The 16,322-nt window shown below is 41.4% G+C and overlaps 1 protein-coding gene across 5 annotated transcripts in view; it reads right to left on the reverse strand.

Moving 5' to 3' along the window:
• CSPG4B (chondroitin sulfate proteoglycan family member 4B) overlaps positions 1-16,322 on the reverse strand; it is a 126,452-nt gene that overhangs the window by 52,743 nt on the left and 57,387 nt on the right. For 2 of the 5 annotated variants that reach the window (XR_014831299.1, XR_002339745.2), the window contains exons 9-11: positions 10,061-10,244; positions 7,000-9,423; positions 2,788-2,892 (exon numbers count right to left, since the gene is read on the reverse strand). Coding sequence is in view for 1 of the 5 variants with exons in the window: in XM_013984766.3 (XP_013840220.2) it covers positions 7,370-9,423; positions 10,061-10,244 (2,238 nt within the window). In the remaining 4 variants the exon portion in view is untranslated. Of the gene's footprint in view, positions 1-2,787; positions 2,893-5,949; positions 6,051-6,765; positions 9,424-10,060; positions 10,245-16,322 lie in introns of those variants that run through there. The other 3 variants (XR_001301795.3, XR_014831300.1, XM_013984766.3) reach the window with 3 other exon arrangements.

Here is a 16,322-nt window from a genome sequence, read left to right on the forward strand (position 1 = left end):
TAATACATGCCACAACATGATGAACCTTGAAAACATTATGCTAAGTGAAACAAGCCAGTCTCAAAGGACCAAATATTGTGTCATTCTATCTATATTAAATATCCAGAATAAGCAAATCTACAGAGATATAAAGTATATTAGTAGTTGCTCAGGGGTGGGAAATTTGGAGGTAGATGAAGAGTGACTCAATGGATACAGGGCTTCTTTCTGAGGTGATGAAAATATTCTAAAATTGATTGCAGCAATGGCTGCATAGCTCTGTAAATACACTAAAAAGTATTGAATTGTATACTTTGAATGAATCATATGGTGTGTAAATAATGTCTCAATAAAGCCATAATTTTTTTTAAGTGCTGATGTAGTCTTTGCTTTGTGACAGCATGAGCAGTGCTGAGATGAAAAACAGAAGAGTCTTTAAAAAATATTATAAAATGTAGTGAATCTTGGTCTTGCTAAAAATTGTGGTAAATGAGTTATTGTTCCTGGGACCAAACACAACCACCAGAGAAACTATAATTGAGAGTTAGGAGATTTTTTTCAGCTAGTAAGTAGTTTGGGAAAAGCCCAGTTTCTCAGCCTGATGCCAAAACAGAGACTTGGGCCAGGATCCCACCAGCACAAGGCCTCCTGGCTCCCACCTGTGGGCAGACAACAATGTCTCAGCAGATCTGGGCTGCTGCAGATAAAGGGTTCTGCAAGGTGTGAGCCCTGGAGGCAAGTAACACAGACAATAACTGTGTGCCTAAAGGTCATGCAAGAGCCAAGAGTCCCAGGATCCATGGTCCTAGGGCACACAAAATAAAGAGAAAGTGAACTATTGTCTTAGCTTGGGTTTTCTCCAAAGCAAAGGCTCCTCTGTGAGAGGGAGCAGGAGTGAGGGACAGGGATAATAAATGGGACCAAAAGGGTCCACACACCAATGTATTTGTGCTCAATCTTCAGGACATTCTGAGAAGCCTCACAGAATGCATTTTATAACTGTTAACCCATGGGATGAAAGGAAGAAGCATTTTTTTGTCAGCTCCATTTTACCACTGGCCAAGGGCTGCTCTATGGGGAGCTAACTTTCCCTGCTTGCAGGGAGTGCAAGCGAAAGTTCCAACAGGCATGCTGTGGAGACAAGGGACCCAGGGCAGAACGCACAAGGCACACAGTACACTCATTATCATTGTAAATACACCCAGAACTGGTAGCCTCAGCCATAGTTACAGGAGGAAGCCAAGTTGAGAGAATTTGAAACAATGCTTAAAAGGGGTCTGATGTAACTATCAATTTACTGTGAGGTCTCAGAATCAGCTACAGAATTTTTATGGTCCAGCGAGACATGAAAATGTGGCATCCTTGTTCAAAAACTATTAGAATTTCCAATGGTGACAGAAGAGCAATAAGCCAAGCTTGGTGTCCTTCTGAGAGTGATTCTTTTTTTTTTTTTTTTTTTAGGGCCGCAACCACAGCATATGGAGGTTCCCAGGCTAGGAGTCGAAATCAGAGCTGTAGCTGCTGGCCTATATCACAGCAACAGCAATGCCAGATCCGAGCCATGTCTGTGACCTACACCACAGCTCACAGCAATGCCAGATCCTTAACCCACTGAGAGAGGCCAGGGATCAAACCAGCATCCTCATGGATACTAGTCAGATTCGTTTCCCTGAGCCACAGTGTGAACTCCTGAGAGTGGATTCTTGAGTAGCAAATACCCTCACCCCTACTCCTACACACACACACACACACACACACACACACACACACACACACACACACACACCCAGGACCAAGGTCAAGTCTGGTCAAAGACGGGAATTTTTTATAAAGCTGCTTATTCTGTTCTTACTTTAGAAATGAAATTATGGTGATGATAAGCAGCATTTTTTTTTTTTTTTACTAAGGAATGATATTAAATTTTTTTTTTTAAATATCAGTCCTTTGCCAATCCTGGACTTAAAAAGAAAATTACTGGCTCATGAATTCCTGGAAAAAAATTGGGTTGGGAGGAAGGAGGGGAGGCAAGAGTTCAAAAGCAAAAGGTTGGCTGATGTAGGGACGTGATCCTGCTTGGCTAGGGAGAGAATGGTGCAGGGCATTTTACCAGCAGCTCTGCACTCCCTACAAGATAGAGAATCGTCAATACCTCCAAGCTCGAGTCTGTCTCGCATGAGGGTTTCTGGCATGCTCTTTCTTTCATCCATTTTCTTGCCAAGGCTCTGCCCAAGGATGAAGGGGAAAGCCCTGCCTGCCAGGCAAAGCTATGAACATTTGGGAAGCTCTTCTTACAAACATCTCATATATCCCTAAATCGCCCACCTAGAATTCTACTGCCAATAATGCACTGCTTTGGGTAGAAGATGAGTCTTTGGTTTATCAAGTGACTTAATGTGTTAATTCTTTTTAAAATGCATTAAAATCCTAGGCAAGAAAATTCCTCTATAGCGGTTAGTATAGTGCCAGATACACGGAAAGTACTGTCCAAATATAATGATGGTGATATTAACATCAGGTGATTATATTACTAAACCATAATAAAACCCAGAGATAGGTGCTAATATTATTCCCATTTTTTGGCTGAGGAAGCTAAAGTTCAGAGAGGCTAAGTTACTCAAAGTCACGCTGCTTGGAAGTGGAGGGTCAGGATTCAAAACAGACCCATAGTCTATTATTTAAAACACTGCCATGTCACGAGGCTGGGTGAGAACATGAGTGGGGCAGGCTGAGGGACAGTGGGAAATGTGGAGGCTAGTGGGCCAGTGAGCTCCCCAATTCTTGCTACACCACTAGGTGGGCAGCACTTACCTAAGAATGCTTCAAATGAAAAGACACAAAGCCTTTTCCTAACCTCTGTTTCCCTTTGTCCTTCTTTTCTGTACCTTCCTTTCTTCTGGCATTCCTTGTGTGATTCTGGAAGAGCCAACAGAGGAAACAGACCAAAAAGTTCCTTTCAGAACAAAATCTTGTATCTTTAATACCTAGATGCAGAATCCAGTATCTAGCATCTCACATACAATTGGTTCCTAATAAATGTTTGCAGATCACTGTGATAAGGCAGCCTCTTCCAGGTCCCTGCGAAACAGCCAGTAGTGATCTTGAACAACCTGGCAAAATCTCCATCATTCAGCATGCCACACCGTGGGCTCCATGCCCTCTTTTATTCCCACATCTCTCCCTACACAGGACCAAACTGAACCTCATTATTAATTATTAACCCCCTCTGAAAGATTCAAGATGTATGTAGTGCAGCCCTATCCTTCAATTCAGGGAATATTATCTGATACGTGCCATCACCTCCCATTACCTACCATTCACTCTCCAAATGTGTCCACTTCAGCCTCAAAAATCTGAAGAATACCTCCTGTGTCATCTCCACTTTACCTAATTAACCCATGACTCTAAGAAAGTACACTCAAGTGTTGAACAGGATCTCTGAAAGGTTAGAAACAGTCAAAACCTCCAGATATAGAAAAACATTAGACTCTCCACTCCCAGCCCACCCCAAACAATGCGTACCTTCTCTTAAGCAAAACTGGCCACTCTTCTGATATTAACCCTAGGTATCCACTTATTAAATCAATGGTGGTTTTGTTTGTTTGTTTGTTTTGCTTTTTAGGGCCTTACCTGAGGCATATGGAAGTTCCCAGGCCTGGGATCAAATTGGAGTTGTAGCTGTCAGCCTACACTACAGCCACAGCAATGCAGGATCCAAGACACGTCTGTGACCTACACTGAAGCTCAGGGTAACGCAGGATCCTTAACCCACTAAGTCAGGCCAGGGATTGAACCCTCATCCTCATGGATACTAGTCAGGTTCATAACCTAATGAGCCAAAATAGGAACTCGTCACCAGTCATTTGTTAAAAAGCAGTGAATTCAGTATGACAGGGTTGAGACTATGCAGTTATAGTTATGCACATGGGAGAAACCATTTCAGACTGATTTTCAATTTCTAAACTTCAATTTTCAACACTAAACAAGGCTTTGCCAAGATGTTTTATTTCATGTTTTATTTGAGCCAGCATCAAATGGTAGGCATTGTTTCCTTTTAATTGAACCCATCTGCAAATTGGTAGAATATTCCACATCCTCTGGAAGAAATCTTTCCAAGCTCTATGAGAATTACTTGATTAATGACTGCATCTTGACGTCTGGATCACACACTAATGTTCCTGCTCTAGCAGACACACTCACAAACAATGTGAATTATCATTTTTAAGACAATGATGTGTGTCTCATTCCAATATAGACACCGAGTTTGTCTGGAGCTGCAGAGTTAACAGGAGAAAGAGGAGGGAAATCAGACTTTTTTGTTTGGCCAGGCTGGTAGTCCTAGCTCCAGAGATTTTATGGCTGAAGTAAGGGAGAAGCCAAGGTGGTCACAGAGCCAAGTATGTCTGGCTTTCCCACAAAGAACAGGCATTCTCCTTGCCCAGTTGAGGGGGAGGAAAACTCCACTTACTGGATGCAAAGATGCTCATCAGCCTTCACTTTCTGTGAATAAGCTCAAGTACACGCTGTCAGTCTGCTTCTTCTGAGTGCCTGACAGCTTAGAACAGGCTTAAGAACAATTCTGAGCTGCACAGTTTTCAAGCAAACCTTGGTTTAAGATTCTCATTCTTCACCCTTCATAAAGGGATCAAATAGGGATTTCTCATTGTAGCTCAGCAGGTTACGAACCCGATTAGTATCTGTGAGGATGAAGGTTCAATCCCTGGCCTCTCAGTGGGTTAAGGATCCGGCATTGCCCTGAATTGTGATGTAGGTCACAGACTCAGCTCGGATCTGGTGTTGCTGTAGGTATGGCGTAGGCTCGCAGCTGCAACTCTGATTCAACTCCCAGCCTGGGAACCTTCATATGCCATACCTGTAGTCCTAAAAAACAAAAACAAAACCACTTGAGGGAGTTATACAGAATTTAGGAATCCAGAAATGCAGGAGAGAATCACTTTTGGAAGAGGAGTAGAGAAATTTTCAGCAGTAGTTGTCCATAGCCAGGGATGGGGGCAACAGTTGTCTGTGGCATTAGAGCCAAGGAACTAAGACAGGGAAAGTTGTCTCTAGGCCTACATATGCTATGCTTCCATTTATTCTGTAGACTGTGAAATCTGTTTCCACAAAGAGCAGTTAAAATTGGGTTGGGAGGGAAAAGCAGCCTAGAAGAGCAAAAAAGGGACAGGGTGAGAAAAAAGCTTTTTTCCACATGGAACACATCAGAGATTTCTGGGGACACTGTGACCTCATCTTTACCTTTGTAAATATCCTACCCTATTTTTTTTTCTTTTTCTCATGATGGGTCCCACTGGTTGACACAAGACAATTTTTTTTTTTCTTAGATAACGAATCTATAGAAATGAGTGTGCTCAAGTTTTGTTTCATTTTTAATACAGTCTCAAAAAAAAAAAAAACTTCATGGATACCATTAGCCAATCACAATTTCAAACATACTATGAGATTTTCACTCTTCCATTCTGTTTTCAGGATACAGTTTTTGCCTAAATTTAGGAATGGGTTTATGAATTCTTCACTGGGTATACAAGAAAACTCTTCATTCTGGCTTTAACCAGGATTTTCTCGACCTTGGCATTATTGACATTTTTGGGCCAGGTAATTCTTTGTTGTGGGGGCTGTCTTGTGAACTGTTGGATATTCAGCAGCATTCTTGGCCTATACTCACTAGATGCCACAGCACCAGTTGTGAAAACCCAAAATGTCTCCTGACATTGCCAAATGCCTCCTAGGGGGAAATTTCTCCCCCCACCTTAGAAACACTGGCTTTAAGAAAATCATTAAAATATAGAAAGGCGATATTAAAGTAGATACCAATTCGAAAGATCAAAAGCTGTGTTGCCCAAGTATTTCAAAACTCAAAGAATATTTCAGTTGATCCTACTCTTTGCCTATCTAGTTGCCATTCCCCATACTTTCCTAATTACACAGTGGGCTGATTATTCATTGATCTCTGACCTGGCAGAATCCTCTCCCAGCCCCAGAAGAGTTGTCAATCATGAGAATTCCATCTCTCTTTGCCAATGGTGGTTAAGGTACAGGAATCACGTTGCCCGGTTCTAGACAATGAGATGTAAAAGGGAGGAAATGTTTGGGAAGGCCTCGAGATTTTAAAAAATATTAATACATAAGATCCTCTCTAAAGAAAAGTCTTCTTGATATCTCTCTTTTCCCCCCACTAGGATTTTGGCCTTTGAATGGGACTGTATTGCTTGGGGCTTCAGCAGCCATCTCACAATCATAAGGAACTAAACAAAAGGATGAAATAAGTGCCAATAGCTCAAGGAAGGTAATGCAGAAAGAACAAAAGAGCGTCAGTCCTCCATGAGGTCTTTGAACCGTTGAACCAGCTTTGGAATGTCCACCTCAGGCTGCTTATTTAAAATAATTCAATACTTTTATTGCTCAGCTCTACCAATGACTGGCGAACTATGGTTTGTGGGTCACATCCAGGAACTGTTAATTGTTTTTACATTTAAAAAAATTTTTTTAAAATAACCATATGTAGCCCACAAAGCCTGAAATATTTTTCCTATGTGGCCCTGCACAGAACAAGTTTGCCAATCCCCAACCTGAGGCCTACATGTAGCAGATATGTTGTGATTTGGTATCCAAAGCATTCCTAACAATACAAGTACTGTTATCTCCATTTTGCAGTTATGGAAACTGAAACTGAGTCTGCCAATGGGAGGCTCAACTGGGCAAGTTAAATATAAATCTGACGCTATTTTGATTCATTGTAAAGTTAAGCCAAATTGAGGCATCACAAAAGTATTCAACAAACTTTTCTATTCCTTGGACTTCACATAAAACTGGTCCTACAGGCTTGATGTTACAAATCAGACTAGACGCAATGTGTTCACAAATACCTTCAAAGGAGGGGAGACTGTCCCATTATCTGGAGCACCCAAGCATTTCCTTCATTAGGAAGTCAGAGCTAGAGCCTCCAAGGAGGAAAAGTCATTACAGAAAAACACTAGAAACATATTCACTGACTTGATAAATTACCTCTTGTACTTGCTGAAACAGTTCCTGCACTTCCTCGCTGACACTCTGAGAGTGAATCGTCGGTGAAAAATATTCAAAGCCTTCCTCCATTAACTCTAACTCCCATGTTAATCCACAGTCTGGCCACCTTGGTAAAGGGTTTAAATAGTAACAAAATCTTATGTGCACTCAGAGCATCAGGTCCAGAAGAGGGCACACAAAGCTCATGGTGGAGAGCCTATAAGATGAGTGTTGTCCAAAGTTAGAATAAACACCAGCCAACATCTAACCATGGAGCTCCAATTGAGCACCAAGGGCTGGGTTTATCTCAGTTGATCTCACCAGCATAACTTTGCCTTTGCGTGGTCAGTAAAGAACAAATTCCCTCCATCTACACCCAGTACTGGTTGTGCTTCAGTGTTGGGTTGGTTTGTCGGCAGAGCTTGACCATGTCGGGATCCAGATTCACCCACGGCTCCCAGGGAGCACATTTTTCCACAGGCTCAGAGACTACAGATTTTTCCATGTGCTCACATTGTGGGGCCCTGAAAATGCTGACTGGAGGACTGCTGGAGCTTTTCAGGAGGGGCGTCACCGTGACAGTAGGAATAGTTGTGCTCCTTTCTGGCCTAGCACCTGGGGTTGTGGGTTCTAGGTTGGTTTGGAGCTTGATAAGAGGTTTCGCCTTTTCTACTTTACAGCCTAGCAGCCAGACACACAAGGCCACTGAAGTTACTATCAGCAGGAAGATCACCGCAGTCAACGGTACGATGACCATTAGAGAGTAGTGACCACTCTCTCTGGGCAGGGTGGGTGTCCCAGCACTGGCTTTAGTGGCATCTGGTGGCCAAATGGCTCTAGTGGGAGAGGCCCTGCCATCTAAAGTGGGCTCTTTACCACTGTGTCGTTGCCAGGGATCAGCTTCCTGCCATCTGGTCTGGGTCAGCTTCCTCAGAGTTCCTGTCTGTGCTGTGGGTCCTGAGGAAACCACATGCTTTTCCTGAGAGAGACCTGCGGTCACAAGGTTATCTGCAGTGACTAATAAAGAAACATCAGGTGTAAAAGTTTGCGAAAAAAAGGGATCTGGTGGCACTATGGTGAAGGGAAGACAGCCTATCGCTGGCTGCACACGGTCTGCCCTGAGCAAGAAAGTGAAAGAGTCGTTCAGCCAATCAGTGCCTGTTAGGTTGGCATGTGGCTCGAGCATCAGCAGTCCTTGGTCAACATCCCTCTGAGTGAATAGAGTAGTGTCTTCCATCACGGTGGCCTGGCCCACTCTTCGTAGAAGTCTGCTGTGGATGGGGGGGTCTGTCACTTCAAATTCGGGATCACTGTTAGTCCTATTAGCAAGCTCAGTAGCATCAAGGTCCTTTCTTCTCAGCCGATGGGCCACTCTGTTGGAAACAGTCAGGTTTGATGTAACCCACAGTAAAGGCTGCACCCTGATGCTCAGTGTCTGTCCTGTCAGGTTGCTTTCTGAGGTAAACAGTGAGAACTGGAGCTGGTCCTCTGAGGCAGTCAGGTTTGTCATGTGGTAAGAGAGCTTTCCTGAATCCAGCTCCTCCTGTCCAAAGCTGATGACCACCTGGTTTTCAAAGAGCAGATACCCATGTTGGAGGGGCCTGGTTATCCTGTAAGTGATTTGGGGGCTCCTCCCATTGGTCATTGCTGACAGGTGAGCACTGGTGATGGGGATGGTTGTCTGGCCTTGTGGGAGAAGCAGGTCAGTGAGGTTAACAAGGGTGATGGAGATGGGAATGACATCCAGGTGGAAGAGCTTGTAGAGTGGGCGGTGCTGGCCATCGGTCACACTAAAGTAAAACACCCCGGAGGATGGGCTTCCATCCTGCATGAACCACACCTGAGAGTCATCAATGTCAGCTTGTGTGAAATGGTGAACAGGTGTGTCTAGATGGTGAGCCATTGCCAAAAAGCCATTGTCAGGATTATGGATGACTGTATATCTGATCTCCTCTGGAGGACTGTCTTCATCTTCCACTTTCAGGTTTTCAGGTCCTAAAACCAACCTACTGCCCTGCAGAACTTTCAGCCGAAGCCCTTTGGTCTTTAATTCTGGTGCCTGGTCATTTACAGGACTGATGGTGATGTTAAACATCTCTTCAAGAAAGTCAGCCTCTGGCTTAGTGGTGGACTTGCTCTTTTGGTTGGGCCAAACGGCAAAGGTAAAATTATCAGCCAGTGATTCAGAGTCATCATGAAGGTATGTGATTCCAAATTTATTAATTATATACTGGGAGAAATTGGGCTTTCTTTGGGTAATATTTCTCTCTCCAACCATAATACTTCCATGGTGAGGAAGAGATGTAACTTGGAACCAAATTTCATATGAAGAGCGCTGAGATTTGGGCAATTTAAATAAGAGATTGGAAGCATCTAACTTAGATTGGTCAATGAGAACTTTGTCTCCCTCCTTGACAACAGCTCCTATTAAAAAACAAATACAAAGAACAAAGTGGCGTTTCATTAGAACTCTCAGGTGACAGCTCTAAGACTTTCTGTCCCTTGAATGTGCCTGTCCCAGTGGATTATTTAAAACACTTTGGTTGCTCAAGTACCTGAATCAGCATTACTACCCAAGGCATATGAAAAAAAAAAAAGTTTGAAATACGAACTCACACTGTTAAGTCTACATTCAAGAAAGAGAATTTTAAAACCTTGAGATTCACTTATACAATGTTAATCTCCTAACTTACCTACTACTGGACTTTGTCTTGCCATGGAAGCAGGTGCAAGTTTCAATACCCCTTTCCTTTCAAGAACTTACCTTATTTGTCGTTTTCATTTTCCATCAAGTTTTCAGTTGTGGGCATGGTGAAGTCCCCATTCAGAGGTACAAATAAGAATTCTTTAAAGCTAATTTGCCATCCTCCCCTCCCCCCACTACAACCATTAAAGCTTATGAGAGGAAAGAGAAAGAGCACACATAAAGCAAGAAATTTTTATAGCCATATAAGTTTTATTTCAAGGGCTGATATGGCATTGACAATTAAAAAGGGATTTCCAAAGTGTCCCTACTTTAGTAACTAGAGATAAAGTATTGACCATATCATGGAAGAATTACCTGTATTTGCAAGCAGACGACTCTGCCGACCAGGTTCATTAATTTCATATGAAATAGTTATATGAAATTCCTCTGGGCCTAGATCTGCTGGTGGGGAGGATGCCGTGAACATGAAAGAGTCTTCTGCAGTCCAGCCTGTGTTTTCCCAGTCCACATGCTGGTATAATATCAGCTGTTCACTGACCTGGTCAGATAGTAGGAAAAATCAGTCCCTGGCTTCAGGGATAACACCAGGATGAACACATGTCCTAACTGGACAAGACACATGTCTTTTCAGGTTTTATTTTACTCAGACTCAAAGCATTGCACATGTCCCTGCAAATGCAGGCACATTTAAAGTGTGGGAACTGATTTGTCAAACCTAGGTGATTCTATTACCAAAATAATCTACTTATCAGAAAAAGCACATTGATTTTGAAATGACTAATGCCCAAGATATTTGCAGTATAAAACGTTTATAATGAACCTTCAGTTCCATGTCAGAGAGCATCAATAACTATCAACTCCTAACCAATCTTGTTTCATATATAGTCCTACCCACTTTTCTGCCCAATAGATTATTTTGAAGCAAATCAGATACCATATTATTTCATCTGTAAATGACCTACGAAGTATTTTTTTTTTTCTAAATATGACTCTTTTAAAATATCCAGCTAGTGTTCAAATATCTCTGGTGGACCAATACATTTTTATTTATTTATTTTTTTTTAATTTATTTAAAGTTGCTTTGTTTGAGTCAGGATCCTAAATACACACCTCACATTTGTTTGGCACCTCTCATAAGTTTCTTTTAATCCATAGGTTCCCTTTCTCAATGTTTTTCTTGTAATTTATTTGTTGAAGAAATTGGGTTATTTGTCTTTTAGTTTCCCACATTCTGGATTTTTTCCGATTGCATCCAGATAGTGTTGTTTAACATGTTCCTCTGGTCCCTATACTTCCTATTTATTAGCAGTTAAATCTAGAGGCCTAAAAAGAATCAAGTTCAACTTTTTTGGAAAGAATATTTTACATGCCTTACTGTATAGTTTCTCTTGCATTGTGCGGCAAGGGAAAATAATGGTGCGTTTCTTCTCTTTGGGGTATGTTAAAATTGATAAATGGTGTCAAGTATTGTTAGATTGATCCATCTATTTTAAACCTTCTTATAACCCTATCAACTAATAGTTTAACAGACTCATTGATACAGTTACAAAAAACCATTATTTTTGTAGTGGCAAAACACTGATATTATTTATTTTATCATTTCTTCTTCATTCTTATCTGGAATTCTTCTATAAAGAACTTTCTCTTATCAGCTATTTGATTGCACTGGTACACAGTACATGCAAGAAAGACAGGATAAGTGTTTGACTCTTTCCCTTTATATATCATTTTTCAAAAGCGTGAGTCCTCTGGCTCCAATCTCCAAACAATGACCATTGGTTTTGTTTTGTTTGTTTGAGAATATCATTAACTCATGAATTTTAATGTATGATATATGCTCATTCCATTGCAAGTATGATCCGGTTGATGTTCAGATTTTCACACCTTACTTTTTTCCTAGATTTCATGTAAGTTCCTAATGCCTGTGGCCCATCAATGCCCTTTTTATCTCAACTGATGGAGATGGGTTACACCCATTGTTTTATTGCCCAGGTACCATGTGGGCAGTCCTCCAACAACATCGACTAAATGTTTTAAAACTGTTCCCCCACAGGAGTTCTTGTTGTGGCTCAGTGGAAACGAATCTGACTAGGAACCATGAGGATGCGGGTTTGATCCCTGGCCTTGCTCAATGGGTTAAGGATCTGGCGTTGCCGTGAGCTGTGGTATAGGTCACAGACACAGCTCGGACCCTGTGTTGCTGTGGCTGTGGCATAGGCCAGCAGCTGTAATTGCTATTTGACCCCTAGCCTGAGAACCTCCATATACCATGAGTGTGGCCCTAAAAAGAAAAAAGAATAAAAATTTTGAAAACTAACTAAATAAATAAACTGTCACCACACAAAGGAAAACTAGAAAAAAAATATTTAATCCTTGCAGTTGCTGCTGTGGCACAGTGGGTTAAGAATCTGACCACAGTGGTTCAGTTTGCGGGAAAGGCATGGATGTGATCCCCAGCTCAGCATAGTGAGTTAAAGGATCTGGCGTTGCCATATAGGTCACAATTGCAGCTTGGATTCAATCCCTAGCCTGGGAATTTCTATATGCCTGTAAGTGGCCATAAAAAAACATATAGTCAAACTTTAATTCCTACAAGTCACATCTTTTACTGGCCTGCTATCTTATTATAATATTTGAACTTACAGGTAGGTTCTGCTGAAGTATTTGAGTGTCCGTATCAAAAGTGCCTAGGATAAATTATCGTATAATTTATAAAGCAGTTTAATCTATTTCACCAATCAGTATTGGTAAATGCAGAGGTTCCACATCCACACATTCAACCTACAACGGACAAAAATATTTGGAAAAAAATAACATAACGTTCCAAAAAGCAAGACTGGAATTTGTCACATGCTGGCAACACTTTTAACACAGCGTTTATATTTTATTAGGTATTAGAAATAATCTAGAAATGATTTAAAGTAAACAGAAGGATGTGTGTAGGTTATATGCAAACACTATTCCATTCTATGTAAGGAGCTTGAGCATCCTCAGATTTTAGGATCTGTGGCAGTGAGGGAGGTTGGAGGGGGCTTGTCCTGGAACCAATGCTCCAGAGATATGGAGGGATGACTGTACTGTGGTACACTGCTCTGACTCTCTGCTCATTATAGTGGATGTATCTAGTACCAGAAATGCCCTATGGCTAGTGAGTTTCCATTGAATAAAGATCTATGTTCCCAGAATTGTCAAAACTGTAGATGAAGAGTTTATTGTTTCTTACCTATTCAAGGATAAAGCAAGGAAGTGCTGTCACTTAGGGATGTTAAGTGGGGAGAAGAAAATATCATCTCTCATCATTTCCTCATAAAATAAGCAAGATTATGTGTGAGAAATTGGAGTTTCCCCAAAGACATTCATTTCTCATCCTAACTAGTAACTTAATCCCCCCAGAAGTTCCTGGGAATAAAGGCAATTTTATTTAGTAGATCTGTCATTTGTATTCCTAGCTTAAGATACATGACAAAAGATTAGTCATAAGTATATTCCTCCTCCCAGAAGCATGTAACTGTGCTATGGATTTTAGACCAGAGGGTGGTTCCTAAAATGTTCCCATTCTGCTTAAGAGGCTTAATAGTATGAAGAAAGAGAGATACAGTTTCTTAATATTAAAAGTCACATGGTCTATTAACCAGGAGGAAAGGTTTACTTGGATGCAGCCATTTGTGTCCATTACTCCTTTGGTATAAGTGAAAATGAGCTTCCCTGAAAATATAAATAATAAATTATTAGAATAATCTAAGATCTTCTGATGTCTATTGTAAGGAGAATGATTTTCCCAGGGAAAGAATGGTTGTCAGATGAGAAGAGCTGGGGTAAAGGTCAGAAATCTTATGAAGGAAGTAACTGGGGAAGAGTCTTAAATATAGTTTTGTATTTCAGAAGTCTAGTGGAGGAGAGGTCTGTTATAGGTTCTATTTTTGAAGAGGCATTTCAAGAGTGAGAAATTGTGAATAACAAATTGACTTATTTCACACTGGAGCATGATGGAGAGAACTGAATTAGATTCATCTTGAGTGTCTAAGCTTTAAGACCAGACAGCAGGTAACTGAAAGGACTGAACCAGAAGTCAAGAGGAGTAAGGGTGCCTGGAGAACGTCAACTTGCCAGTCAGGCCCTGAAAGAGGGCAAGTGTTTTGAGCTGAGTGGGGTCTCTAATGTTAGAAAACAGCTTTAGCTTCACCAGCTTTAGGAGTCAGGCTCTAAGGTGTGTGTGGGGGGGGGGTGGAGGGAGGGTGCGGGGGAGTCAGGAAAGGGAGAAGGGAGAATAAGACCAAGACTTTATGAGAAAAAGTGTAGGGCCAACCTGAGGAGAGAAGGTTCTCAGGAATTACTTGGTACCTCAAATAGAAAGCAGCCTTAGGAACAACTTCCAACAGCGCTGCATATTTCCACTGTGTTAAATATAGACAGATAAGCCACTTAGCTGAATACCTGGGCTCTGGGATTACAGATGGGGGAGAGTGGTGTTTTTATTTCCTATGGATTTAGGTTAGCCCAGATATTTTATCTTTTACATACAGGCACTTTCTGGACTGTCATTAGAATTCCAATGTAGAAGGAAAAACAGAAAACTAGAAAAAAAAAATCACTATTTGGCAGCCAACACAGTAAGAAATACCTCAGGCAAGGATCTTAAAATGGCTGCTAAAACTAGTGAGCTAAACTGTTATGAGAAACAGGCTATTTACATAGTTGCAAAGTACCTCCTCACAGATACTTACTCCTTTCAAAGGGGAAAATAGTACCTTCATGATGGAGAAATCTGAAAGACAGCACCTGACCAAGTGATGAAAGAAAACATCATCAGTGATGGGAAAGCAGGCACTGTGCCTCCTGACGGGAAGCTCTGGGAAGAACCCAGCTTCTCTCGTGCCTTTCTCACCCCAAATGCACAACCTAAATCACAAGGAAACACAGACAAAACCAAACTGTGGGACTTCCTCCATATACCTGGCCTGGTCTCCTCAGAAAATGGCAAGGTCACGAGACTCAGTGTGACTAGCAGAATAGGTGACTAAAGACACCTGATAACTAAATGCTATGTTTTATGCTGTGGGGTTTTTTCCTTTGCTGTAGAGGGCATTCCTTGAAACAGCTTGTGAAATTTGACTAAGATCTATAGATTATATAATTGCATTGTATCAAAGTTAATTTCATGCTGCTGAAAATTCTACTGTGGTTATATAAGAGAATGGTCCCTTATTTTTAGGAACTATACAAAGCTAAATATAAAGGTACTAAATATAGAGGTAAATAAATACAAATATATTACTAATTATAGTGGTAAAGGAGCATTGTGTCTGCAAATCAGCTCTCAAGTTTTCAAAAATTGTGTGTGTGTGTGTGAGAGAGAGAGAGAGAGAGAGAGAGAGAGACAATGGTAAAGCAAAGGTTATTAAAAGGTAGTTAAATGCTAACATTTGGTGAAAATGGATGAATAGTGCAAGAAAATTTTTTTGCATTCTTTTGCAATTGTTCTGTGAGTCTAAAGTTATTTCGAAATAAAAAGATAAAAGAATAATTTAGGAGTTCCCATTGTGATGCAGTAGAAATGAATCTGACTAGGAACCATGAGGTCGTGGGTTCAATCCCTGGCCTCGCTCAATGGGCTAAGGATTTGGCGTTGCCTTGAGCTGTAGTATAGGTCACAGACGCAGCTCGGATCTGATGTTGCTGTGGCTGTGGTGTAGGCCGGCAGCTATAGCTCCGATTCAGCCCCTAGCCTGGGAACCTGTATATGCTGTGGGTGTGGCCCTAAAAAAGCAAAAAAAAAAAAGAGAATAATTTAAAAAAGTAAACCCAGTGGTGTTTGGCTATACAAACTTCAAGAAGTGACCAAGAACCCCTTTTCTTGGATGACTCAGTATATGCAGAATATGCTCCATGCCTTGAAATCAAGAAGTGGTTGTTGCCTATCCCACATGGTCCCCTCCACCTCCAGTTTGGTCCATTTCTCTAGGACTTTAATGAGGTTGTATTCCTACCTAACTTATGAATGGGTGTATGTGTGGTTCCAAATCCTAGACCTCTGAGTAGTGCCTTTACTTGAAGGGACAATATGATAATAACCCTTGGATCTCTAAAGCCGAAACCTTCTGGATCTCATATCCTTGATGCCTATAGAAACACAAAGAAAAACATTTGTCAGAGGCTAAAGAGACGGATTTAGCTAAGAAGGTCAGGGTCCCTATTGACTGTTCTGTGATGGGGTAAAGTTTATAGCTGAGAGGCTGCTGAGGTGCTCAGAGAAGTTGGGATTTTAGGGAGCGCTTCTCCCTCCCCCGGAGTCACAGGACTAGTTGGAAGCAGAGCTAGAGCCAAAAGCCAGATCTCTAGGCTTATAGATAAGAGCTCTTTCTCCTAGAGCACTTTACAGGCCTCTTTGGCTCCCACTGCCTGAATTCCTCTAAGAAGGAAGAAGACACTCATTAATATAAAAATGGAAGCATATGACCCTGCAATCCCACTCTTGGGCATCTATCTGGACAAAACTCTACTTAAAAGAGACACATGCACCCGCATGTTCATTGCAGCACTATTCACAATAGCCAGGACATGGAAACAATCCAAATGTCCACAGACAGATGACTGGATTCAGAAGATGTGGTATATA

This window comes from Sus scrofa, chromosome 16, assembly GCF_054392235.1.
Source record: "Sus scrofa isolate SSC_HxYL_T2T_F1_AM1 chromosome 16, Sscrofa_HxYL_maternal_Yorkshire_Landrace_v2.0, whole genome shotgun sequence".
In the NCBI taxonomy this organism is placed as follows: Eukaryota; Metazoa; Chordata; class Mammalia; order Artiodactyla; family Suidae; genus Sus; species Sus scrofa.